The sequence below is a fragment of the Cygnus olor genome, chromosome 13 (genome assembly GCF_009769625.2).
Source record: "Cygnus olor isolate bCygOlo1 chromosome 13, bCygOlo1.pri.v2, whole genome shotgun sequence".
Lineage (NCBI taxonomy): Eukaryota > Metazoa > Chordata > Aves > Anseriformes > Anatidae > Cygnus > Cygnus olor.
The window spans coordinates 6,631,518-6,655,254 of NC_049181.1; the positions used below are offsets into that span (position 1 = coordinate 6,631,518).

General features: G+C 64.0%; 4 protein-coding genes across 9 annotated transcripts; 1 reads left to right on the top strand and 3 right to left on the bottom strand.

Annotated features, from left to right (window-relative positions):
* Nucleotides 1-42: 42 nt before the first annotated feature.
* On the bottom strand, nucleotides 43-3,544 carry TRMT12 (tRNA methyltransferase 12 homolog). Its single transcript, XM_040572932.1, has 7 exons — nucleotides 3,326-3,544; nucleotides 3,014-3,182; nucleotides 2,732-2,930; nucleotides 2,504-2,654; nucleotides 2,309-2,418; nucleotides 1,225-1,382; nucleotides 43-1,154 (listed from the first exon to the last, which is right to left on the bottom strand). The coding sequence occupies exons 1-7, from the start codon at nucleotides 3,394-3,396 to the stop codon at nucleotides 699-701; spliced, it is 1,314 nt and encodes a 437-aa protein (XP_040428866.1). The 5' UTR covers nucleotides 3,397-3,544; the 3' UTR covers nucleotides 43-698.
* Nucleotides 3,545-3,715: 171 nt separating this feature from the next.
* Nucleotides 3,716-10,690, top strand: CSTF2 (cleavage stimulation factor subunit 2). Of its 3 annotated transcripts, XM_040572924.1 has the most exons (15): nucleotides 3,716-3,871; nucleotides 4,008-4,086; nucleotides 4,677-4,846; nucleotides 5,159-5,295; nucleotides 5,425-5,544; nucleotides 5,643-5,792; nucleotides 5,920-6,043; nucleotides 6,347-6,409; nucleotides 7,755-7,814; nucleotides 8,437-8,578; nucleotides 8,942-9,093; nucleotides 9,392-9,669; nucleotides 9,830-9,955; nucleotides 10,237-10,362; nucleotides 10,492-10,690. In XM_040572924.1, exons 1-14 carry the CDS (start codon nucleotides 3,814-3,816, stop codon nucleotides 10,357-10,359), a joined length of 1,782 nt encoding a protein of 593 aa, XP_040428858.1. In that variant the 5' UTR covers nucleotides 3,716-3,813; the 3' UTR covers nucleotides 10,360-10,362; nucleotides 10,492-10,690. The 3 variants fall into 3 exon arrangements, with proteins under 3 accessions (XP_040428858.1, XP_040428859.1, XP_040428860.1); XM_040572925.1 differs by lacking the exon at nucleotides 7,755-7,814; XM_040572926.1 differs by lacking the exons at nucleotides 7,755-7,814; nucleotides 8,437-8,578; nucleotides 8,942-9,093.
* Nucleotides 10,691-10,785: 95 nt separating this feature from the next.
* On the bottom strand, nucleotides 10,786-17,537 carry NOX1 (NADPH oxidase 1). Of its 4 annotated transcripts, XM_040572923.1 has the most exons (13): nucleotides 16,577-17,537; nucleotides 15,271-15,366; nucleotides 14,751-14,861; nucleotides 14,585-14,669; nucleotides 14,358-14,503; nucleotides 14,102-14,283; nucleotides 13,701-13,839; nucleotides 13,490-13,582; nucleotides 13,105-13,340; nucleotides 12,862-13,024; nucleotides 12,560-12,706; nucleotides 12,231-12,355; nucleotides 10,786-12,143 (listed from the first exon to the last, which is right to left on the bottom strand). In XM_040572923.1, the coding sequence occupies exons 1-13, from the start codon at nucleotides 16,619-16,621 to the stop codon at nucleotides 12,017-12,019; spliced, it is 1,695 nt and encodes a 564-aa protein (XP_040428857.1). In that variant the 5' UTR covers nucleotides 16,622-17,537; the 3' UTR covers nucleotides 10,786-12,016. The 4 variants fall into 4 exon arrangements, with proteins under 4 accessions (XP_040428857.1, XP_040428856.1, XP_040428855.1 ...); XM_040572922.1 differs by having other exon boundaries at nucleotides 10,786-12,355; XM_040572921.1 differs by having other exon boundaries at nucleotides 12,231-12,706.
* Nucleotides 17,538-17,685: 148 nt separating this feature from the next.
* XKRX (XK related X-linked) lies at nucleotides 17,686-21,911 on the bottom strand. The gene is given in 6 exon segments (XM_040572933.1): nucleotides 17,686-18,270; nucleotides 18,272-18,777; nucleotides 19,666-19,925; nucleotides 21,604-21,791; nucleotides 21,793-21,836; nucleotides 21,839-21,911. Coding segments are annotated over 6 exon segments (1,293 nt in total). The 5' UTR covers nucleotides 21,897-21,911; the 3' UTR covers nucleotides 17,686-18,033.
* Nucleotides 21,912-23,737: the final 1,826 nt, after the last annotated feature.

A 23,737-nucleotide genomic window follows, 5' to 3' on the forward strand; every position in this document is an offset into this window, starting at 1 on the left:
CTTGCACCCGTGTTTGTAGTTTAACTGGACGCCAGCCAGAGATGCGGGAAACGTTTTTATTTCTGAGAAACAACAACAACAAAAAAAAGGTAAGATGAAACTGAAACGAACAGACTTGTTTTCAGTAAAAAAAAAAAAAAAAAAAGCATGCTGGTAAAGACAAGAATAGAGTCTGTACCTGACGCACTGAAACAAAGCCCAGCATGAATGCTGAGGTTTATTTGGTCCTGCAGCTCTCTTCCTTGTGAAAATGGGGCTGAAAGTGCCAGCATGCGTCCAGAGCAGAAGCTACAGGTGCCAGCGTGATGCTCCTGCACTAAGCAGCAGCAGGCAGAGCTAGGGTAGGACTCGGGGCGCACTCAGCCCCAGCTCAGCCCCATCCTCGGCCGTGACACAGCTCCTGTGCAGCTCCTGCCTAACGCAGCTTGCGCGGGGCACGGATGGCAGGGACCCAGCTCGCTGCTGGGCAGTGCTGCCACCTTGGAAGGAGGGATGTAAAACAGAGACTGGCAGAATGAGACCTCTGTCAGAGGTTCTCAGAGCAGAAACCTGCCCCAGCTCAGAGCTGTGGAAGAAACTGTCCCCGGTGTTGCTTGTCCTGAGCTGGCACTCGGCAGACAACCGTCACATCTCCTTGCCACCAACGCTGCCACCCCTGTTTCGCGTGACCTTGAGCCACGCCAAGGCCCCACAGCCAGCTAGGCAGGCAGTGTTGGACGGCACTCAAGGTCCAGCACGATGTGATGCACGTGTGGCGCGTAGGATTTCACTGCCTCAATGTGCAGGATGCTGGTCCGCCACGGCTGCCCGTGCAGCTCTTCCAGCAGCCCCCGTATCCGTGCCGCGCTGGCCTCAGCCCACCTCTGCCACTCCGGCCTGACCCTGGCTGCCGGCATCTCCTTCCCACTGCCTTCCATCTCCTCAGGGCTCTGCAACTCCCGTTCTCCAGAGCTGCTGTCCTCCGGAGGTCTCTGCTCATTCCTTGGAACTGCAGGCTGCAGGCAGGGCGGCGCGGGGAGAGCCTCCACGTTGTGGTGGATGTGGAGAACCCCTCCTGTGCCCTTCTTCAGGACACGGCAGGCCACAGGCCAGCCCTCCTCAGAACTGGGGATCAGCCCCAGGTTCACCCGGTCAGCTACGTCCTGCAGCCGCAGCTGGGAAGAGAAGGGTGGTGAGCAGGGACCGCGCAGGGGAAGGACGCCGTGCGCAGGGGGTGCCGCTCACCTGCCTGTTGTCCCCGTGGTGGATGTGGCAGCGGTCCTGCACGCCGTTCAGTGCCAGGTTCCTCCGCAGGGCCTCCACGGCATGGTGGTTCCACTCGCAGGCGTGGGCGAAGGCAGCCGCTGCGTGAACCAGGTAGGGCAGCGTGAAATAGCCGATCCCTGGGGGCAGAAGAGGTGGCAGCAGCAGTGGGCACGGTGCAGGTATCTCCTGAGGTCTGCACTCCTCCCCGGAGGCAGGTCAGGATGCGGATTACTGCCCTGGCTCTATGCAGCTGCTTTTTGGGTTGGAACAAACCTAGACACTGGGGAAATGCCTGCAAAATGGAATTTTGTTTCCCCCTCACCCTTGTAAAAGCAAAATTCATCTCGAAAAATGATTACAGAGGAACTTATTTTATGTTCAGTCTTTACCCATTGGTTCAAGACCTACCCTGTCCTGCTCTGCTTCCAGCCTATGCAAAAAGTGTCAAGACTAACATTTATTTTAATTAATCAAGAGCAGTTTTGTGAGCGCCACATCCTTTCTCTGTGAGACGGACTGGAAACACTAACTTCCCTAAGTACAAAACAGAGCTCTTCACACGCACAGAAGCCTGACACACCGTCCCCAGTCACCTTACAGCACAGGAATGGTCACACCATCTGCACGCTTCAGTTAGCACCGGCTTGTCATAGAAGCACATCGCACTCAATATAGTGAGGGCACCAAGGGGAGCTTTTCAGAAACAACATCCAGGTTCAGAAAGAGGGCAAATCTTCTCCCTGGATTCAAACGGTTCCTCTGACCAGCACTAACTACACAGCAGCACTCTGCGGAGCCTGAGCACAAGGTCAGCTGAAGTGTCCAAAGGCAACAGGGACACAGGAGGGACCACAGTGCCAGGTCACCCAAGGGCTTCCAGATGGGGCAGGAGCTCTAAGCCAGATCCTGGAGAATTTTTCCAATCCAGGTCATTTTTCAATCCAGAATTAGTGACGGTTCACCTCCGTCCGGATGCTATCAATACCTGCATCACCGCTCTCTGCCTGCTCTCCTCTGCAAGCCTGCCCTGCCGAACCTCTCTGCTGTCCCCGAGGGCTGGTACCTGCATAGAGATCCACCAGGACCTCCCCTGCGCACGGCAGCGAGGCCACCCGCAGCTTCTCCGTGATATTGCCCGGGGAGAACATGCACTTGGTCATGTCGAATGTATACCTACGGGGACACCGCCAGCCTGGTGAGAGCAGCCCCTTCCCCAGGCTGATGCCACAGCCGTGCCCTGCAGCACGCTCCTGCCTACCTGATGCCGTTGTCCACGTGCTCCACCCAGCCGTCCTGGCCCAGCAGCAGGGTGACACTAGGGGACCGCATCCCGCCCGGCAGCACCCGTCCTCGCCTGGCCAGGCGCTGGGCACCCAGAGCCGAGGCAACCGTCTCCCAGAGCGCTGAGCCTGCAACACAGCCCTGCTGGGAGAGGCCGGGCAGCTCTGTGAGCGGCAGCCATGTGAGCAAGCTTTGCTCCCCTTACCCAGCTTCGTCCACAGCGCAGCGCTGAAGCTGTCCTCACTCAGCAAGACCAGGTCTCCGTGCCGCTGCCATGAGCGGGGCACGTCACGCTCCAGCTCCTCCGACCAGCTCTCTCCCAAGCCCAGCACCATCCTCTGCAGCTCGCTGCGCAGCTTCTGGGCGGGCGTCCGCACGCTGGCCGCCTTGGAGGGGACGGGGCTCTGCGGGTGGGACATGGCAAGAGAGGCTGCCACACGGGTCCTTTGCTGCCACCGGCCTGAGCCCATGCCCGAGCAGCACCCACCTGGATCCGGAGCAGCCTGCAGGGCAGCCCCAGGGGCCCGCTCTCCCGCAGCGCCCGCAGCCGCTGCTCCGCCAGCTTCGCCTCCAGCACCGGCAGGGCCACGCTGCCCCCCGGCACCTTCTGCAGCCGGTATCGCGCATCCAGGAGCCGCTCCTCTTCCAAATACCGCCTGCAAGGCCGAGGCCACCTCAGGCGCTTCTTCCCCGTGGGGCGCAGCGCTGGCTCCGCCGACGCTCAGGGCCGCCTCGAGCGGCCACAGGGCCTCAGCCCCGCTGGGCCACCCCCAGCCACCCCTCACCTCAGCGGGCTCACCTCAGCCGCTGGGCGAAGCGCGGCTCCGTGGCCAGCGCGAGGACGGTGTCGCCTCGGTCCCCTGCGGCCATCCCGGTCGGGACGACGGGACGTTGGGGCGCCGGACGCCGGACCTGAAGGACGCAGGGATGTTGACGGCCAACGGGAACGTGGTGCCCGCCTGAGGGGCACGGGGGCGTCGAGCTCGTAGGGGCTGCGGCTGGCTGGGCACGGGGGGCCCAGGGGAACGGGGGGGCCCGGCACCAAGCGGGACCCGGGGCACCGAGGCCTCAGGGCCGGTGCCCAGCACCTCGCGACCGGCTGCTCCGGGAAGGGCCCCCCTAAGCCCGTCGCCGCCCGCCCGCCGCCCCCCGCCCGGCCGTCCCGCACCGAGCTCCCAGGCCGCGCTGTCGCGGGGCTCCGTTTCCCCCCGGAGCTCCCGGCCGGAGCACGGCGCCGCCGCCTCCTTGGGGCCGGGCGGAAGCGGGGGGCGGCGCCGTGCGGGCGGCATGGCGGGGCTGGCGGTGCGAGACCCGGCCGTGGACCGCTCCCTGCGCTCCGTCTTCGGTGAGGGGCGGAGGAGGGGGACGGGGGGCGGGGGGCGGCGGGTCTCGGCCCTCGGCTGCCCGGGGAGCCGCTCCCCGGGGCGGGGTGGGGGGGGCCGGGGCCGCGCCCGGGCTGAGCGCCGCGTCTGTCTCCGCAGTGGGGAACATCCCGTACGAGGCCACCGAGGAGCAGCTGAAGGACATCTTCTCCGAGGTCGGGCCCGTGGTCAGCTTCAGGTGAGCTTCGGGGGGGGGTCTGCGGGGCCGCGGCGGCCGTGCTGTGCCCGAGCGTGGCCGTGCTGCTCCCCCGGCCTGCCCCGCGCCGCAGGCAGCCGCCTCGGCCTCCGCGCGGGTAAAACGCCGGGGCCTGGTCGCGCCCTGTCGGGCCGGGGCCGCGGAGCAGCAGCGTGCGGGGGGCTTTGCAGGGATGCTTTCCTTGCTGGGCGCCGGGCTTCGCAGAGCTCCGACTGAAGGGCTTGGGAGCACCCGGGAGCCCTCCGGGGGCAGCCAGGGCAGCCCCGTGCCTCGGGGAGCTGCTGTCAGGGGGTGGGAGATGTGCCCCGGGAAGCACAGCGCTCAGGCTGGTGGCTTTCCTGGGCGCTGAAGCTCTGGGATCAGCGGAGCACCCGTCGGCCTGGGCCCGGGAGGCCTTTTGGCTCCGGCTGAGGGCCTGCTGTCACACACCTTGACCCGTCCCGGGCACCTTCGCTCTGCTCCCAGTGCTCCTACTCGGCCTGTCCCGACAGCCCGCTCCCAGGCGATGCGGGGCACTGCTCTGTGCCTGTGCCACCCTTAGTGGCCATGATTCTCTCCTCCTCACTGCGCAGGCTGGTGTATGACAGGGAGACGGGAAAGCCGAAGGGATATGGCTTCTGTGAGTACCAGGATCAGGAGACGGCCCTCAGTGCCATGCGGAACCTGAACGGGCGAGAGTTCAGCGGGAGGGCCCTGCGTGTTGACAACGCGGCCAGCGAGAAGAACAAGGAGGAGCTGAAGAGTGAGTCTGAATTTGGTAGCGGAGAAAACTGATGGTGCGCTGGCCTTGGCCTTTTCGGTGATACAGCGCGTACCCGTTCCGTGAGTCTGGTGAAGGGGAGACCTGGTGGAGCTGACGTGCTCCAAGCAACATAGCGAGCAGCTTTGCCAGAGGGGTGCTGGGGCTGAGCTGCGTTTTCTGTCTCCCACATGTTCCGCCTGTTTTTGCTGCCTCCTCTTAATGGCATGGCACTTCCCTTCTGGTGAGCAGACAGTTAAAGATAGTTCATGTTGCTGTATGAGGTCACAGCTTCTATTCCAAACGGTGTTGCAGGCTTGGGCACGGGTGCACCCATCATAGAGTCACCCTATGGGGACCCTGTCAATCCTGAAGATGCCCCTGAGTCCATCAGCCGAGCAGTTGCCAGCCTGCCACCCGAGCAGATGTTTGAGCTGATGAAGCAGATGAAGGTGAGTGAAGTGGAGGGCTGTGCTCCCTGCTTTCTGCCTGAGCTCAGCACCTTCTATCACAGCTGCCTGTGCCCTCGCGACCCATGTCATGCCCGGTCAGAGCTGTGATCTGTGTGTGTGTATTCTCAGTTGTGCGTCCAGAACAGTCCCCAGGAAGCCAGGAACATGCTGCTGCAGAACCCCCAGCTGGCTTACGCCCTGCTGCAGGCCCAGGTGGTAATGAGGATCGTCGACCCGGAGATCGCACTGGTTTGTCCCTTGCTGCCTCTTCTGGGGCCGGTAGGATATTGGTGGCAGCCTGTTGCAGGGGGTGGAAGAGAACTCCTTTCTCCTCCTTCTGCTCCTAGAAAATCCTGCATCGCCAGACCAGCGTTCCTCCTCTGATCCCAGGCAACCAGCAGCCAGTGCCAGGACCTGGGCCAGGACCGGGACCGGGGCCAGGGCCAAATGCCCAGCTGAACCCACAGAATACCCCATCGTCCCAGCCCCAGCCCATCGTAAGAGCCTCTGAGATGCACTTACCGTGCTGCAAGCGACAGGCATTGCCAGCACTGGCTTTCCCAGCCGGGCTGCGTGTGCCTGGGTGACAGGGCTTTGCTGAGGCCTGGTTTCTCTCCCGGGCAGGGTGGCATGCACGTAAACGGCGCTCCCCCTCTGATGCAGCCGCCTATGCAGGGAGGAGTGCCGGCACCGGGACAGATGGCAGCCGCTGTGCAGGGCCCTGGCCCTGGCCCCATGGCTCCAGGAGGTGAGTGCGTGGTGTTTGGCTGAATGGTGGCTGGGCTGCCCCGGGCAGGCGGGTCCTGCAGACAGCCCCCCTGTACCTTCCCGTGGGAGCACTTGTCCTCCCGTGCTGTGGACTGTGGTTGTGGCTGCTGCCAGCAGCAGGTCAGAAAGTTGGCTTGTCTCCGTGGGGAACCAACAGCAAGAAAATAAGCTTCCGGATGCTACCCCAGGATCTGGGAGGGGGTAGGTATTTCGGGCCAAAGGAATTGGTTGGCTGTGCAGGGACAGCCAGGGAGGGATCTGACCCGTGCCGTTTCCCTCTCAGGTGGGCTGCAGCCGCAGGTCGGGATGCCAGGAGGAGGGCCCGTGCCCCTGGAGCGTGGACAAGGTAAAACAGAGGTGAAGTTATTGCTGTGTGTCACGTGAGCCTCGCTCCAGCAGGGGCCCAGGCTACAGGTACTGAGCAGCGCTGCACCGGGAGAGCCCCTGCCTGCAGCCTTGTTGTCTGGAGATGGGGCAGCTCCTGTAGCGCTGGGCCACGTCTGGGTTTGTTCGCTTAGGCACAAGGCTGTGGTAACGGCTCTCCTGCTTCCAGGGCTCCAGCCCATGCACCAGTTTGTTCCCAGCTTGTTCTGCCCTGTGTTGTGCAGACATGTGGAAACCGGGAGAGCTGCCAGTCCCCGCAGAGCCCCAGAGGGCGGGATGTGCCTGCGTTTTCTGTCTCTCTTTGAGCCCGCATCTGTCCCTGTGCTTGTGCAGGCAGGCAGAGCTTGCTCTTCTCCAGTCCTTGTCCTTCTTCGCTGCCTGGGTGCTGGGAAGCAGCTGTGCTGCCGCGGTGTCTGCCCGTGTCTCCCTGTGCTCTCTGTGCCGTGCCCAGCAGAGGGAGCTGAGTCTTTGCTTTTGCTTGTGATAGTGAGCGCGAGGCTTGGCAGGGAATTTTGCAGCGAGCGGTTGCTTGGCCCTTCCTCCCTCCCTCCCTCTGCAGGCACGGTCTGTGCGGCCCAGCCCCGGAGCCGGATTCCTTTCCGTTCGGCAAATTGCGTGGCTGCCCCATCAAGCCATGTGCCGAGGGTAGCGCAAACAAGGCAAGGCATTCCTGTTCTTCCAGTAGCAAGGCGTGCAGGGAGCTAGCACCTCTCCCCTAGATTTGTATCTTAGGCCTTGTTTCGGGAAGGTGGCAAACCTGTTCTGAGATCCTCCAGCCTTAGATGTCCTAAGGGCAGCTGACTGTCATTTTTCTCGGGGTGGGCACCATCCTCCTGAGAGCGGGCCTGCAATTCTTGGCAGTTTTGCTGATGCCCAGAAGGTTTTGAAGAGCAGGCAGAAAGCCGGTGCTGGGGGGTGCCGCGGGGAGCCGCGGGCAGGAGCCGACTCACTGCGCTGGGGGGCGCAGCGTGGCCCTGCGGCGCGCTGATCTCTCTTGGCAGGGCGCTTCGCTCCCCTGCCCCGCGTGCTCACACGGTGAGCGAGGGAAAGCCGTGCCCGGTCCGGCACGCTGCCGAGCTGGCTGCCGTGCCTGCGGTGACAGAGGTGGCGTTAGTGGGAGAGGCTGCTACAGCCAGATGGGCAGCAGGCAGCATCTTCTCCACAGGTGTCCTGGGGGACGCCAGGGAGCGGAGGTGATTCAGCAGGCCCCCGCGGGCTGCGGCAGCGCTGTCCCCAAGGCTGAGCGCATGTGTGCATACACTATTTACGTGTCTGCTCTTCTCCCTCTTTTCCTGCTGCTTGCCCAGGGAACCTTCAGCTTTCGCCCGTGGGACCTGCCAGGCCTGCGTCTATCGAACGCGTTCAAGGTATCCCGGCACCTGCCAGCTCCCCGCTGTCATGGAGCTCGTTATGGGGTGTGCAGAGAGCAGCCGTCACCCCGCTGTGCTGAGGGCCGGGGACTGGCATACCGTTCTGTGTAGTCCGGCAGAGTTAGGAGGAGGCAGGATCTTCCCCAGGGCCAGGAGGAGAGAACGCACTAGTGCTGTGCACGGCGAGTCACCAGTGGAAAAGAGAGCCTGCTTGGAGAAGGTCTTCACCTAGGATCCGGCCCCCTTTGACACCTTACTGCCGGGAGCCTTCCAGGTCTTGCTTTGCTCCTGGCCCCACATCAGCACGGCGTTGACACCCGCACTCTTAGGGAGCACCACGGGGGCGCCCGCACTCGGTTTGGCCACCTGGTGTTGTAAGGAGCCTGAGGCAGAGCCAGGGAGGGAAAGAGAGGGATGAAACGAGCACCCAGGGAAAGGGGCTTTGGTGCGCTCTGGCCTTGTGCGAGGGGCTGCTCCCCCGGCAGCGCGCACAGCGCATCTGCCTGCGCCGGGGAGCAGGGAGGCTGTCCGCATCCCAGCCCCGAGGGTGCTGGGGGACAGTCCGAGCAGAGCACTGGTTGCGCAGATCCTCACGAGTTCTTGTGTGTCTTCCTGGCAGTGCCCATGCCAGACCCGAGGGCCCCTATGCAGCGTGGACCTCTACCTGCTAGTGGCCCGCCGCCGCGAGGCCTTTTGGGAGATGCCCCGAATGACCCTCGCGGAGGGACGCTGCTCTCGGTCACTGGAGAAGTGGAGCCCAGGTGAGGGGAGAGGGAAGGAGAAGAGCCCTTCGCACTGCCCCCTGCCCAAGGGTGACCTCTTGCTGAGGACAGGGATGGCATGAGCCTTCCGGGAGTCACGGCTGCCCGGTCGGAGGCCTGTGTGCTGCTGACCACAGGGGCCAGCCCCCTTTCCCCGGGGACGGGGCATCCCCAGGGTGATACCAGCGGCCCTGTGGCCTGGGACGGACAGCACTCGTCCCTGTGCCAGCCTCGCCCTCCTCCCCTGCGGCCGGCTTTGGGGGCAATCCAGCGCTCTGCCCAGACCGTGCCAAGCCCGTGTCTGATTCACACTCTCGCTTTTTCTCTTCCTCCTGCTTCGCTCTCCTCATCTCTCTGCGCCAGAGGTTACCTTGGGCCGCCCCACCAAGGAGCCCCTATGCACCACATGCCGGGCCATGACAGCCGTGGCCCCCCCCATGAGATGAGGGGGGGACCCATGGGAGAACCCCGACCACTGATGGGAGAGCCGCGGGGGCCCTTGATGGATGCTCGAGGTGAGAGAGGGGGCATGAAAAAATGGGTGGCTGAAAGCAAACAGACGAGGGGGCAGAGTGGAGCCCGCTGCCTCAACACAAGACACGAGAAGGGAATTTGGGCAGTGAAATGACCCCGAGGCAAGGAGGAACAGTCCCACAGAGCAAGGGACTTCCTCCAGGCATGTCTCCTTTGTCCCTGGCCCCGCGTCTTCCTGGCATTTGCTAAACCCCCCGGCAAAGGAGGCAGCGGGCTCACTCCCACCCCACCCCCCCAGCGCTGCTCCCCTCTACAGCTTGCCTCGTCTTTCCTCTGCAGTTGGGAGGGATCCCCGAGGGCTGGAGCCGCGAGGATTGGAGCCACGAGGGCTGGAGCCCCGCGTGATGGAGGCCCGAGGCCTGGAGGCCCGAGGCCTGGAGCCGCGGGTCCTGGAGCCGCGAGTGCTGGAAGCCAGGGCCATGGAGGCCAGGGTCATGGAGCCCCGTGGCCTGGAGCCTCGAGGGCCTGGTCCCAACCCACGTGGCCCGATGCCTGGTGGGATACAGGGTCCCGGACCGCTTAACATGGGAGCCAGCGGCCCGCAGGGGCCCCGCCAGGTACTGCAACACCTCTGCTTGGCTGATGGGGCACCCACAGCGTCTCACGGGCCGGGGCCGGCTGTGTGGGCATCTGTCTGACCGTTCCCTCTGTGTTCTTGTAGTTGCTTAGCTGAGCCCAGAGACCCCCGAGTCCTTATCCTTCCTCTTGTGCCCACAGGTTCCTAACATGGCAGGGGCAGGCATGCAAGGAGGAGGCATTCCTGGAGCAGGGGTCCAGGGAGCTGGTCAGCCCGGAGGCTTTAGTCCTGGACAGAGCCAGGTCACCCCCCAGGATCACGAGAAGGTGCGTGGGCAGATGGGAAGGGATGAGACACTGGGGACAGCACTTTCTGCGTGCCTCACCGCATCAGAGGACAGCCATGCCTCAGGGAGTTTGTGCTCCAGAGGCGCCGATCCTGCCACGTTTGGAGCAGGTGGTTATTTTACCCTGCTCTGCGCAGAGCCTGGGCCGCTTGCAGCTCCTGCTGCAGAGGAAGCTCTGTCCTTCCAGCATCCACCTCCTGGCTGTGGTAACCCATAGCTGCTCGGGCAGAGCGCGTCTCTGATTCTCCTTTCTCCCTACAGGCGGCCCTGATCATGCAGGTTCTGCAGCTGACGGCAGACCAGATCGCCATGCTGCCCCCAGAGCAGCGGCAAAGCATCCTTATTCTAAAGGAGCAAATCCAGAAATCCACGGGGGCACCCTGACAGGTGACGTCCTTAACCCTGCCGTAGCCCGTGCCTGCTCTCCTCCGGTGAATCAGGGAGCTGCTCAGTACGGGGCTGCCCCGCCGTTCCCCTCTGTGCAAGGGCTCACGCCCATCCCTCTCCTTCTTGCAGGCCCGGCAGGTGCGTGGTGGAGATGCCGTCTGCCTGGACATGGAAGGTGCTCCATGGCAGCTGCTTCCCGTTGTTGTCTAAGTTGATGCTGCGTTTTCGGAGACATTCCTCCTTGCTCCCCAGCGTTTTCCCTCCCGTTCATCCCTTTTTCTGTGTGTATATTTTATGATGTTTGAAATAAAGCGGGAGGAGGGTTTGAGTAAAGCCGTGTCTCGGGCTGCCTTGTATGGTCACGGAGGCAAGGGCAGGACTGCTGGGAACAATCTGGCCTGGCTCCAGGCTAGTCCAAACCACTCTTTTCCCAGCAATAGGGCCAGAAATACTCTTGGGATTTCCTATATGTTCGCTAGGAATACGGTAGAAAGCATCCTAGGTTGGTGGACTGAGCAGGGGCAGCGTGTGGTGGGAGGCGCTTGCACAGCAGCCTGCAGGAAGCTGAAATTGTCACCTGGGGAGGCTGATGGGAGACCAGGCGTGGGCAGCAAGTGCTGGAGCCGGATTCCGTCTGCCTTCCTGAGGGCTTCGTGCATGCGTTGCAGCAAAGGTACTGTCATTTTGTGTTTCCCTGCCGGAAGATGACTCTTGCCACCGAACCAGGCAAGCAGACTGCAGGGAGGAGGTGTCTGGCTGATGAAGGCAGCCCGTGGGCCCAAGGACAGAGCAGCGAGCGTCCCACGGTACGGGCTGAGCGCCCTGCTGCGGGGCTCAGCTTTCTGTTCCCGCCAGCAAGGGCAGAAGGGCTCCATATCCGATTGCTGTATCGCTTACCATACCTGCCTGCTGCAGGAGGGTGTTTTTTCCCTCCTCTCTGCATGTGCTTGAGCAGAATTTGCCCGTGCATTTAAAGTCTGTCTGTGCACCGGTTTGTGCCCGGTGGACGGTGCAAGCTTGGCTCGCTGGTACTGCTGAGCCCCTGTGCGGGAAGAGGGCCGGCAGGCAGGCAGCCCCAACGTCCTACGCTTTACCCCGGAGGGTTTATTACAAACCCCGCCTTTTTGCGGCAGCCCCGTATGAAGGGAGCCCACTGTTTGCCCCCCTTTACCTGCACAGACTGAGCCACCACCTTTTATTGCAAAGGAAAGCAAGTTTAATTTACCAGTTTATATGGAAAGGACTGTTTAAACCCCGAGGGGCATGCGTGGTCCCCGGTGCCTGCTCGGCGTGTCCCATCTCCCACCCGCTCTGCCCAGCCCGCTGGGCGCCCCCCCTGCCTCTGGCTGGTCTGAGCCTTTGTGCTGCCCCAGTGCCACCACCGCAACGCGTGCCTCTGGTCTCCCCGTGGGCTGTGCCGTGCGCTGGGCTCGTTCCCCTCACAGGAACCCTTTGTAGGCTGGGTCAAGAAGGCAGCAGTCTTTGAACCTTGAGTTTCTCCTTGTGAAGGAGGGCCTTGCTGTCTTGCCTGGTTTCGATGCATGTGTTTTTCAGCTGATGCTCGTCCCTGGTCAGGCAGACTTGCTCCAAAAAGAGATGCGAGAGCAGCAGGCTGTCCGTTCTCCAACGGCTGCGGTCCCAGCCTGGCTCCCACTTAGAAGTTCTCCTTGTTGAAGTAGAATTTGACCTTTCTGGGGTCCAGGCTGGAGTGCTGGTGACAGAACTTCTGCAGGTCCTTTGCCAATGCCCCTGGCCCGCACAGGAAGACACCGACCACCGACCTGCATGCAGCGAGGGGCTGTGGGTGCTGGGGAGGAGGGGAGACCTCCAAACACCAGCACCCCAAGCACCCGTGTCCCAGCTCTGACCTGGGGTGGGCCGTGGCCACTGCTGAAAACTCGGTGTTCCACATGGGCCGCCCAAAGATGGTTTTGTGTCTCAGGCCCGTCACCGTGTCCGTGGCAGTGTCGTAGTGGAGCGCCGCGTTGTTGGCCTGCACGGAGCAGGGACGGTGAGGACCCCGGCCACCACCAGCCCGCCCGCCCGCGAGTCCCTTCCCCTGGAGGAGCACCAAATGCCTGAGAGGAAAAACCTCTGTGCCTCTGCGAGCCGTTAATGCGCTCGCCCCGCCTTTCCTCCTGGGCTCAGCTACAAGGCGTCCCCGCCTTGCCGTCGTGCCCACCCACAGCCAACTCACGATGCTGGTGTCCCAGCCGGTGAGGAAGAGCCGGTAGGTGAGAAAGTCTGCCTTGCCGGACTCGGCCATCTTCTGCTCCAGCGAGGTGAGCAGGTCATTGAACCAGGCGAAGGCGCCCGTGTCCCGGCAGAGCCAGTAGAAGTAGATCTGGGATGCGATGGCACGGGGAAGCAGCGTTACTCAAGATGGAGCAGAGCAGGGGCAGGAGAAGGATGTGATGCTGAGGAAGGGGAAGCCAAGCACTTCCGAGCATGGAGAAACCCACGGCCTGGGGACAGCTGGTCCTGGGGGGCACCCAGTACCTTCTTGGTCTTGAGGGTCTGGTCAGCCTGCTGGAACTTGTACCAGATGGACTTCAGGATGGAGGCGAAGGGGGTGACACCGATGCCTGCTCCCACCAGCATGGCCACCTCGTACCGGAACACGTCTTCACTGGCCGTGCCGAAAGGGCCGTCCACCTCAATCCTGGTCAAGGGAGGGCCGGGGTAAGAGGCACGGCCTCCCCGAGCCCCTGGGATGGTCCATTTGGGAGCTCCCCAGCCTACCTGGGCATCTCCGGCTTCTGCTGCTGGAAGGTGTCAATGATGCGCTCGGTCCAGTCCCCGGCTGCCCGGATGTGGATGGAGAAGAAGTCCTCCTCGGGCGCCGAGGTGAGGGTGAAGGGGTGCCACTCCAGGAGGGAGATGGCGGGGCAGTTGACGAAGATGTACTGTCCCACCTCCATGCGGAAGCCCTTCTTCTGCATCTGCAGCTCCAGCACTCTGGCAGGGTGCATGACCGCCTGGGGGACAGGGAGCAGGGCTCGGCACCCAACCTGTCCCCGTCACCTGGGCATGGGGCTTTGGCAGTGGCCCCTGCTCACCTCCGTGCAGCCACCCCAGCAAGGGCTGCAGCACCGTCTCCTCCCTCCCTGGCTCCAGCGCCGCCTACCTTGGTGACGACCACCTTCTGCCGTGCACGCCAGACCCGCAGGATCCGTTCAAATACGTAGAGGAGGACGGGGGCCAGAACCCATTTCCAGGACTGTAGGATGGAGGAGAGCAAAGGGCTGGAGCACCCTGGGCTGGGCACTCCCACTAAGGGAGTACGCAGGGGAGCCGGGCCCCCCCGCAGCCCCAATCCCACCCCACTGCTGCCCTACCTCTGCAGGGATGCTGCTGAACTCGGGGTTTTTGCAGCACTCGTGCCTGCACTCCTCGTGATTGTGTACCAGGTACTCGGCACAGCGCCGCGGGTGCACCTCCTCCATGCTGTCCTCTGTCTGCCCGCGAACCAGCCCGCTGCAGGGAGGCAGGGGGTGAGCGCAGGGGCCCTCTTCCCACCCCAGTCATGGGCTGCGTAGGGCCAGCTGGCCTTAGGCTAGCTGAGGCTTGCAACCCGCCCTTGCATGGCGATCTCACCACCCTGCTGCACCCCATCCAGGGCTGCACCACCCTCCTGCGGCAGCCGCGGCCACCCCAGGCCCCCAAGCAGCTATTTATGGCCGTTGCCCCTTGCTATGCTGCCTGCCGCTGTTTTGGGAGTGTTCAGGAGGGGCCTTACGCGATGCCGTGGATGACGAGGCCAGCAAAGTAGATGATGAAGAGGTGGTGCGTGTACCAGAAGACCTCAAAGTAGTTCCTACGGATGAACTCGGTGGAGGACGTGACCATGAGGATGAGCGCCAGTGTGATGATGACCCCGGTCAGCCCCGGGATGGTGGTGAAGGCCACGTACTCAACGGTCTGCAGGGGTGGCAGAGGGACGGGGTGAGTGAGGGCATGGGACAGGGGGCTGCTGGCAGCGGACCGGCGCTCACCGTCTGGTTGGAGTGGATGGGGTTCAGCCACTTGTTGCTGTTCTGCAGGTGCATCTTGGAGAGGACGGCAGCGAGGCTGCCGTCGGTGGCTTGCTGGCTGTCATTGTAGCGCTCCAGGTTGAAGAGGTGGGCGATGGTGTGCACGGCTGGGAGGGGGACAGGCGGTCACCCGCTGCCCCCAGCCCCGCGGTGCTCGGAGGGGACGCAGGGCAGGGGCAGGACGGTACCTGTGAACAGGGCCAGCGCGTAGGCCACCAGCTTGTGGAAGGTGAGGTTGTGGTCGAGCTGCTTCCGCAGCGTTCGCCTGCAGCACTGCAAGGAGAGACAGCAGGGTCGGGGCAGGGACGGGGACAGGGACGGCCAGCGCAGCGGGGCTGCCTCCAGGGCACTCACCGAGCAGGTCCCACGGAGGAAGGAGAGCAGGTTGCGGCAGACGGGCAGCAGGATCAGCATGCTGTTGAAGTTGAGGCACTTGGCCGATGCCCGGGCCCACGCCAAGGCAGACTGGGGAGAGGGGAGGTGGGGACAGGGTGAGCGTCACTGTGCCTCGGACACGGTGCGTCTGCCTGCAGCCTTGCTGCCCCGCGCTGGGCAAAGCGATGGCGGGACGGGATGGGATGGGATGGAATAAACGGGATGGGACGGGACGGGACGGGACGGGGAAGGGCCAAGTGATGTTGAGGTGGACCAAGTGATCCTGGGCTGGGGCTGTGGGGTGCAGGGTGCAGGATGGGTCCTGGTACGGAGTGATGCTGGGCTGGGAACAGGGATCAAGGCAGGGAGTGGGATGGAGCAATGGTAGGCTGGAAGAGGATATGACGAGGGAGGGTTTTGGGGTGCTACAGCCCCTGCCCCGCTGCAGCCCAGCCAGGAGGGCTCTGGGACAGGCAGGGTGCTGCCGGGAGCACCTTACCCCAAGGATGGCCCTGGTGTAGAAGTACCGCTCATCCTGGTCGAAGAACAGAAAGTAGTACGTGAAGAGGAAGACGTTGATGCCCAGCCATGCTGCCTGCAGGGGGAAGCCAAGGGCTCATGAGGGACCCCGGCCCCAGGACCCCCTCACTCTGCAGCACATGGGTGCCGGCACAGACGGAGGGCATCAGGCCAGTGTCCCATCCCACTTCCTTATGGGGATTGCTGCATCAGCATGGAATCGATGGGACGTGGGAGCAACGGTGAGGAGAGGTGTGGGAAGTCTTGCAGAATAACTGTCTTGTCACCCACATCCTTGTGCATTACCCCCACACAAGGAATGAGGAAAGAATGATAAAGGAAATATCTGCACGGCGCGGGGCTGTCGTGAGTGGGAAGGGCCCGGGGCAGGCACCGAGGGTGGCAGGGACTGAGCGGGAAAGGTCCGCGAGGAGGAAATGTTGCAGGAACTCATCTGCCCTGGTCCCATGGTGCTGCTGTCCCCGCAGCAAAGCCCTGCTCCCCTGCGCCAGTCTCCGTGCGGCACCGAAGCTGTGCTCTTTCACGTTGGTAAGTCCAGAGCTCCCACAGAGCTCCGTTGGGAAGTCCAGAGCTCCCACAACTACTCTGCCTTGCGTTCGATTTTCCTTTAACAATTTTAAAAAAGCAAATAACCCAATTTTCTGTAACCCCCCTCCCCCCCTTTCCCAAGTATTTGCAGCTGGCTGTTGTGGCGGCAGCACCGTGGATGCTCCAGCTCCTCGGGCACCACGCAGCACAGCACCAGAGGATTTTCCTGTTGGCTGCAGGCTCCCGGCCCCAGCAAGGGCTCATGTGGGAGGCTCCTACTCTTACATGGGAAGAAAATGCAAACGGAAGTCTCCCTGGCCAAAGCAGGTGAGAAAATCAGTGGGATTTTTAATTTTCACTCTCCTCTGCCCATGAGTTTTGGGGGAACACCTCAGGGTGCACTACCTCCCCACCCTGCTGCGTAGGGGTTTGATGATTTTTGGCATTTGGGCTGTGATTGGGAAGAGGTGGCCAAGACCTAAAGAATCCCTGCAGGCTTCACCCAGCACCCCGAGCACCAGGACCCGCCTTTCCTTTCATTCCAGGTTTCCTTAGAATGGGACCCACAGCCACCCGTCCGCCACCCTCGGGACTGCACACAAACAGAGGGGATATTTGTTCCTCCGCGGCTGACAGACCGAGCCAGGACAGCCCCAATTACCCCCCAAAGCCCCCAGTCCACAGCAGGCCCACACGCAGCCCCTGCCCCTCCATCACCCCAAGCCCCACGGACTCACGAGGACGGCGGCCGAGAACCAGTGGTTGACCAGCCAGTTGCCCATGCTGTGATGTGCCCGTCTGCCCGTGCCAGCTGCTGCCTGCTGCCGCCCGCCCGGCGTTTTATGGGAGGCAGCAGGCCCTGGAAATGGCCCCGGCCCTGGGAACGGCACTGCGGGGACTTTCCCCCACAGCGTCTTTGAGGAAATGCCGGCACGGTTTCAAAGGCCACCTTCCAGGAAAGCTGGGCTGCAGCCCCGCCGGCGGGGCAGGGTGCCGGGGCTTCCCTCCAAGGAGGGGTCCCTCCCGGCCACACCGCCACTGGGGCGGGTGCTTCGGGGCACTGCCCTGCTCCTCTCCTTCTTTTGTGGCCTTTGGGGACAAAGTGTTGGTTTCTTTTTTAAGGTAGGAACTTCCTGGTGGCAGGAAGTCGCGGAGGGTCAGTAACGTGCTCTGTTCTGCAAACACAACCCTCCCTGGTGGCCTTTGCCGACCTTTGCTCTCACATTTCAAGAGGAAAAAACACGGAAGGAGGACAAGCATCACAGGGGCACGGCCATGCCGGTACCAGGATCACACCTGGGCTCAGCACCAGGGCGGTGAACTCCTACCGAGTGAGTGCCCCGTGGCGCTGAGCCCCTGCGGGCACCCAGCACCTCCCAAACAGCAGCAGCCCTACAAAGGGCTGCTGGGGGGGGGGGGGGTCACGCTCGGCAGCAGGCCCCTGACCTCGTGTCAGGAATGCCAGCCTGCGCCAGGGCCTGGCCCGTGTGGGAACAGGGTGGGCAGGATCGCTCCATGCTGGAGTCGAGGTCACTCCTGGCCGGCAGCCAGGGCCACGCTGGCAGAGGTGCAGGATGAGGCCGTTCCGTGCCCCGCAGCCTTCCTGCACCTTATCGGCCCCATCGCGGGGCAAGCGCTAGCCCGCAGCGTTTGGGTGGGACCGGTGCTGGGCTGTGGGACCTCCACTGCAGCCCCTGGCTGTGGGGGGCCCCGGCCGCATCCTGCTCCCCCCCTGGGGCCTGCACGCAGCCTGAGCAAGGGCTACGTGCACCCAGGCCAGCCACGTCTCAACGGTCCCCACCCGCACGTGAGTCACCAGCCGCCTGCCAGCACCCGGACGCAGAGCCACAGCAAAGTTTCTTTACTGCTCAAAACAGTCCCGGAGCAGCCCTCGCGTCTCTGGGGTCACCAAAGGCACCGGGGTGGGGACCAAGCACCCCAATGCCCCGCACCCCGCTGGCTGCCCCGTGGGGTCTGGACACCCCAAAGGTCCCTCCTGTGTGTGCCAGGGCACGTGGTCCAGGCAGGCGCCTGTCCCCTGCCACCACGGGGATCCACCAGTGCTCGGATGAAGGCACCTGGACCCGCTGCCACCGCAGGGCCAGGGAGCGTCTGCCTTCGGCGTGGTTCGTCCTGCCCTGTCCCCTTGTCTGTAGCCCGCAGCCCCGGGCCGTGCCTCACACGATGCTGTGCCTCACACGATGCTGTGCCTCACGCCGGGCTCGTGGGGCGCCTCGAGGCGCTCCGGGCTGCCCGGGGGCCGCCGGCAGCAGACGCAGTGCAGGAAATCAGCAACGTTGTGTCGGAAGAGCTGTCGGCACGGGTGCAGGTACTGGAAGAAGAGGAGCATGAAGTAGATGCCCAGGCAGTAGCCGAGCAGCAGCTGCGCCACCAGCAGCAGGGTGCAGATGTTCTCGTAGACGTCTGTCTTGGAAGAAGTACCAGAGGACGACGAGCGCCGCGTTCTCCACCAGCCGGGCCACGTAGTACACGGCCAGGAGGCCCCAGTTCTGCGACTTGTCGATGAGGTCCCGGTCGGCCAGCTTGAGCTGCACGGCCGACCAGCAGAACATGTTGATGCTGGCGTAGAGCAGCGTGAAGGCGCAGAGCACCACCACCGTGCCCACCCGGCTGAAGTTCTTCTCAATGTTGTCGGGCAGCCGCGTGCCGCTCCGCCAGAACTGCACCCAGGGCAGGAAGAAGACCACCAGCAGGTTGGCCAAGGCGATGGGGATGATCCAGTGCTTGAAGACGGTGCTGAAGAGCACCAGGACGGCCACGCGGGTGGAGATCTCCAGGCTGCGCCACAGCACGATGCAGAGGAAGGCCAGCGGCCGCAGCTGGACCTTGTAGTCATCGTACTTGACCTGGATGGCCAGGATGTTGCAGACGAGCGCCCCGTAGGTGACCGACACCAGGCAGATCCCCATGAGGACCGCTGCAGAGAGAAAAGGCAGGGGAGTCAAACAGTGCTGGGGGGTGGGCACCCGGCCCCTGCTGCCCCGGGGACAGCTCACGGCTGCAGCTCACTGGGTCCCCAGCAGAGGAGCCTGCACAAACAAAACCACATTCCTCCTCATCGGCCACGAGGTTTATTGGGTTTCTACCCTGCTACCTGTCCTGGAGTCTGTGCAAATATTTGGGCATTCAGCACTGCAGGGGAGAGAGGGTCAGTGAGGACAGCTTCTTCACCAGGTGCTCAAATCTGAGAGGGCACAAGAGCCCCCCTGCACACGTGGCTCACTGGCACACCGCAGCAGAGGTTAGAAGCTGGGTCTGATGCAGGGAGCACCGGAGCACATAACTGACCCCACGAGCAGGTGGCAGAACCCCTGGGCTGCTGTGCTGGGGGCCCTCCGATAGCCTGAAAAATCAAGTGACTAAAGCAGAGCAGGAGCAGCCTGGCTTCCAAAGGTGGCTGATGGTACAGCTCACCCAAAGGCTGCTGCCCGTGGGGCAGGGGCACAGTGTTTATATGGGGCACAACGCCAGGGGGATTACACGGCTCTGCAGGGCAAGCACCTGAGCTGGGAGCACCTCGGTCACAGCTAGCTCTTGTCACCCCTCCCCAGCCCTACTCCAAGCCGGCAAGCAGAGAGCCGGCATAGCCAAAGCAAACCAGGAACGGACAGGCGCCAACCTCTGCAGGTTGTGCTCCACGTTTGGGGCAGGCAGGGACGGCCGGGGTGCACCCGTGGAGTGTGACGTGGTTGCCACACCACCACAAGCAGCCGAGGAGGTGTCACCGTGCCCTCCCCGCCTGCGTGCCCATTGCAGATGGCAGGCCGCACCCCACGTGCCCGGCACATGGCCCCGACCCCCTTACCTCGGGCGGCGGGGACGTACTTCTCCAGGATGCTGATGTAGAGCTGCAGGGTGAGCTGCGGGGTGGAGCCCAGGAAGGCCTGGATGACCGCCATGCGCTTGAAGGCGTTGCGGTGGGTGGCCAGCCGGCGCATCGAGTGGCCCACCTCCTGCTCCATCTCCACCTCATAGCCTTTCCGCAGCCGCCTCTTGCGCGTGATGGTGACGTAGGGCTCCTCCTGCCTCCCTGACCTGCAGTACACCACCAGGGCCTCCACACACCTGCGGGGACACGGCTGCCATCACCACGCTGCTCCCCGGCCCCTCATCCTGCTCCGGCGCTCAGGGGCACGGGGACAACAAGGGACCGGCAGCGAGGAGGGTGCAGCTTAGGTGACATAGGAACGGGAGCTCTGTTGGGAGCGAAAGCTGAGGGACGGGATTAATCACACCTGGCTCTGTTTTTCTGCTGCTGTGCAGCCCACAGGCACAAACACGCCTCTTCCAAATGTGGAGGCAAGAGATATGTTCTGTTATTGCGTTTGATCTCTTCTCTTGACCAAAAGCCTTCTACGCTTCCTCCTCGGTGGAGGCAGGAAGCGGAGAGCTGGGTGGAAGCGGGTTCTGATGGGCAGATAACACGGCGCTTCCTGAAGCCCGTCCCTGCAGAGCACCCGCACGTCTCTGGAGAGGCTGGCCTCTTCCGTGCCGCTCCGCTGCCTCCCCGATGCCAGGCCCCTGCGGCAGGGCGGCCTCCAGCCCCTCCGCTCTCCTCGGGCCTCACACCCACGCCAGCAGCGTGCGTGGACCAAGGAGCGACCAGCGGAGGACTGATGCTGCAGGCTTGGCTTCTGCCCGGGACGAGCTGGCTCGGGGACCGGCAGGAGGTAATTATTATAAGCGCTGATGAGGAGAGCAGCAGCCGCTCTGTTTCAGACCCATTAAATGGAAGGAGGGTTTTTGGATCAATGCTTTTGCCACATCAAGTCGGTGCTCGTGGCTTATTCCAGGCTCTAACGGGAAAATGATTTCATCCAAGCGGCCTGGCTTCAAGGGCAACAAAGCTGGTGTGTGGTGCCCTGCCAGACCTTCTCAGCAGGCCGGGGCTCTCTCTGCAGGCCGATGAGCCGGCTGCAGCATCTCCCCTGAGCAGCTCTGCACGCCTCTTGGAAGCGTCCAAGCCCCATCGTAGCAATTCCAAGTGGCTGTGGTCAGTGTGGCAAGAGCCATGCCACCACCACGGGCCAGCGTGGTCTGACGTAAGCCCGCAGCCCTTCTGCTGCCGGTGCTCCCCAAACGTGGCCGCTGGTGTCAAAGGAAGCCCGTGTGCCAGGGACCTTGGTGAGCTCCGGGGCCAGCGCGATGTTCCTGCCCGCGCACGGCGGGTGAAGCCAGCTGGGGAGGCACGGCGGCATTCCCGAGGAGTGAGATGAGCGGCACCTCTCCGGCTTGTGCAACATCCACCCCCTCGCCTTCCTCTCCCCACTGGGGTGCGGCAGCCCCCCGGCTCCTCGCCTCCGTGTCCCGTAGCCCCCCACCTTCCCCAGGCCCGGGACCTTTTCTCGGGGCAGGACCCCGGCTGCGGTTCACCCTCAGACGCCCCGGCAGGGATTTGCATCCGAGCTCCGGGCGTGAGCTCGGAGCCCCAAAGTGAGAGGGGAGGAGAAGCGCTGTCTCCGAAGGCAGCTGCCTGAGGAGCGCTCTGGCAGCGTACATGCAACAGGCTGGGGGAGCGGGTTGTGCCCGGGGGGTCCGGCAGGCAGCCGGCACCGGAGGGGGACCGGGGAGGGGACCGGGGAGGGGGACCGGGGAGCCCCCGGGGGCTGTCCCGTTTGTGCCGGGCACCCGCCTGCGGGGGGGGCTCTGCTGGCAGCGGGTGTCCGGGGATGGGGGAGGAAAAGGTGGTCGCGCCGTGCCGAGCCGGGCCGGGCGGGCCGGGCCGGGTCCCCGCGGCGCTCACCTGATGATGGGCCCGAGCTGCAGCAGGTGCATGAGCAGGACGAGGGGGCGGTCGCGGCTGAGGTCGCGGTGCACGAAGATGAGGGTGAGCTGCACCAGCACGGAGGGGCAGAGCACGAAGAAGACGGTGAGCGCCAGCCAGAAGCGGTCGTCGGAGTGGCCGTAGGAGAAGCAGAGGACGGCGGCCGCCCGCGCTCTCCCCGCAGAACAGCGCCGTCGAGAAAACGATGCCAGCGGCAGCTTCGCCCGCGACGGGGCGGCGGCGGGCAGCTGCCCCCCTCCCGGGCCGTCCATCCCGGCCCAACCGGGGCCCGGCCCGGCCCGGCCCGGCTCAGCCTCGCGGCGGCGCCATCCCGGGCTGCGGCGGAGAGAGAGGAGCCGCGCTGCGGGGCGGGGAGGGAGCGCGGCGCCCCCGCCGCACGGCGCCCCGACGGGCAGCCGCTGCTCCGGCACGGCACGGCACGGCCCCGCCGGACCGCGCCGCCCCGGGCCGTACCGCGCTGTGCCGGGCCGGGCCGGGCCCCGGTTGGGGCGGGGGCGGGCCGTGCCGGCAGCGCTCCCGGGCCCGCCCCGCCGGGGAGGGGGAGGGACGCCCCGCCGGTAGCGGACCCTTCCTCCCCGGGCCCCCGCTCTGCCCGGGAGCCCCTGCGGGCCCGGAAGCCCCCCTCCCCAGGACCCCCCCCCCCTCGTGCCCCTGTCCCGACGCCCCCTAGCTTTGCCGGGGGCCTTCCACCCCGTGACCCCCCCCATCCCTGCTGGGGACGCCCCCCTGCCACGCCCAGGACACCCACCCCGGGAACCCCGGGAACCCCAGTCCCGCTGTCCCCTGTGCTACTCCCTGCGTGCCCCTGAGAGTATTGGGTGCCCCCCGGGACCACCCCCACGCACCAAGTCCCTCCCAGCTCCCAGCACCCCAAGGTGCAGCACCACGGGGGGTTCCCCAAGGGCAGAGGTGTCAGGCTGTCCTGGGGACAGCGGGGTCCCCAGCACGCGTGCCAGTCCTGCCCCACAGCCGGGCCAGTTGCACCCATTACCTTGCAGTTCCGGGGCTAACCCTGAGCTCCAGCCCAGGAGAAGGGCGCGTGGGGCTGGGCCACAGCGCCCATTGCCTGTGACCCCCCACTTTGTGGTCAGTATGTGAGAGCAAGGGCAATGCCAGGGCAGGGAGCATTTTGCTGTCTCGCAAGTCCAGCAGGTGCAGGGGCACCCCAGTGTGTGGCCGGGAGGGACGGTGTATGTGGTAGGGCTGGCCTGAGGATTTGGGTCGGATGTTACAGAGGAGCTGTGGCTCCCGCAAGCATCCAGGTGGGAGACCATGATGGCTTAGAGCGGGGTGCTTTTCCCATTGCCTTCAAGGTGATGGGAAAGCACAGGGCCGGCTGAGCTGCTCCCAACACCAGCGGTCATGGGGCTCCCTGCTCTGCCCCCAGAGCCCCCATTGCCAGGCCGGGGTCTCTGCCAGCCTCCCCCCACATGCGCTGGTGCAAGCGCAGGCAGCAGCCTCTGCGGCGATGCTTGTGAGCTGTCTGCCCCAAAGAGCGCTCTGCCTGCCAGATTACTCAGCCCGGGCTGGGCACACGCCGGCTGGCTGGGACAGACATGACAAGGCAAGGAGTGCTTGAGGTCAGCCAATTCTCCCTGCTTTAGAACGATCTGGAAGCCTCAGGTATCTTTTAAGAGGGTCTGGGTGTTCCAGCCCTCGGCAGGTGCCCACGCTTGACAGCAGGGGAGCAGCAGTGGCGATGCTGTGTCCGTCGCTCGCACGGCCCCACGCACAGCACAAGCTCATTTCCCCTGCAGCATCAAACCCCACAAACCCCACAAGTGAGAGCTACCCCCACGTTACCGGGATGGAAGCATTTCCAGGGCTATTGGCTAATCAGAGGCAGAGATGGGACTGAAACCGCCCCGAGACCTCGGAGGCTGCGTCTCCCGATGGCAGCTCCCGCAGACCAGCAGCCCGCCTGCTGCAGCTGCTCCACTCTTTCCCTTCCAGCACTGAACAGCTGCTTGAGGAGCCCACAAACCACTGTGAGCTCACACAGACTGGCCCGACCGGAGGGGACGGGAAGCCTACACGTTTCCCACTCAGCTCTGGTATGGTAGTGACATATTTTCAAGCTGTTTCTGGAAAA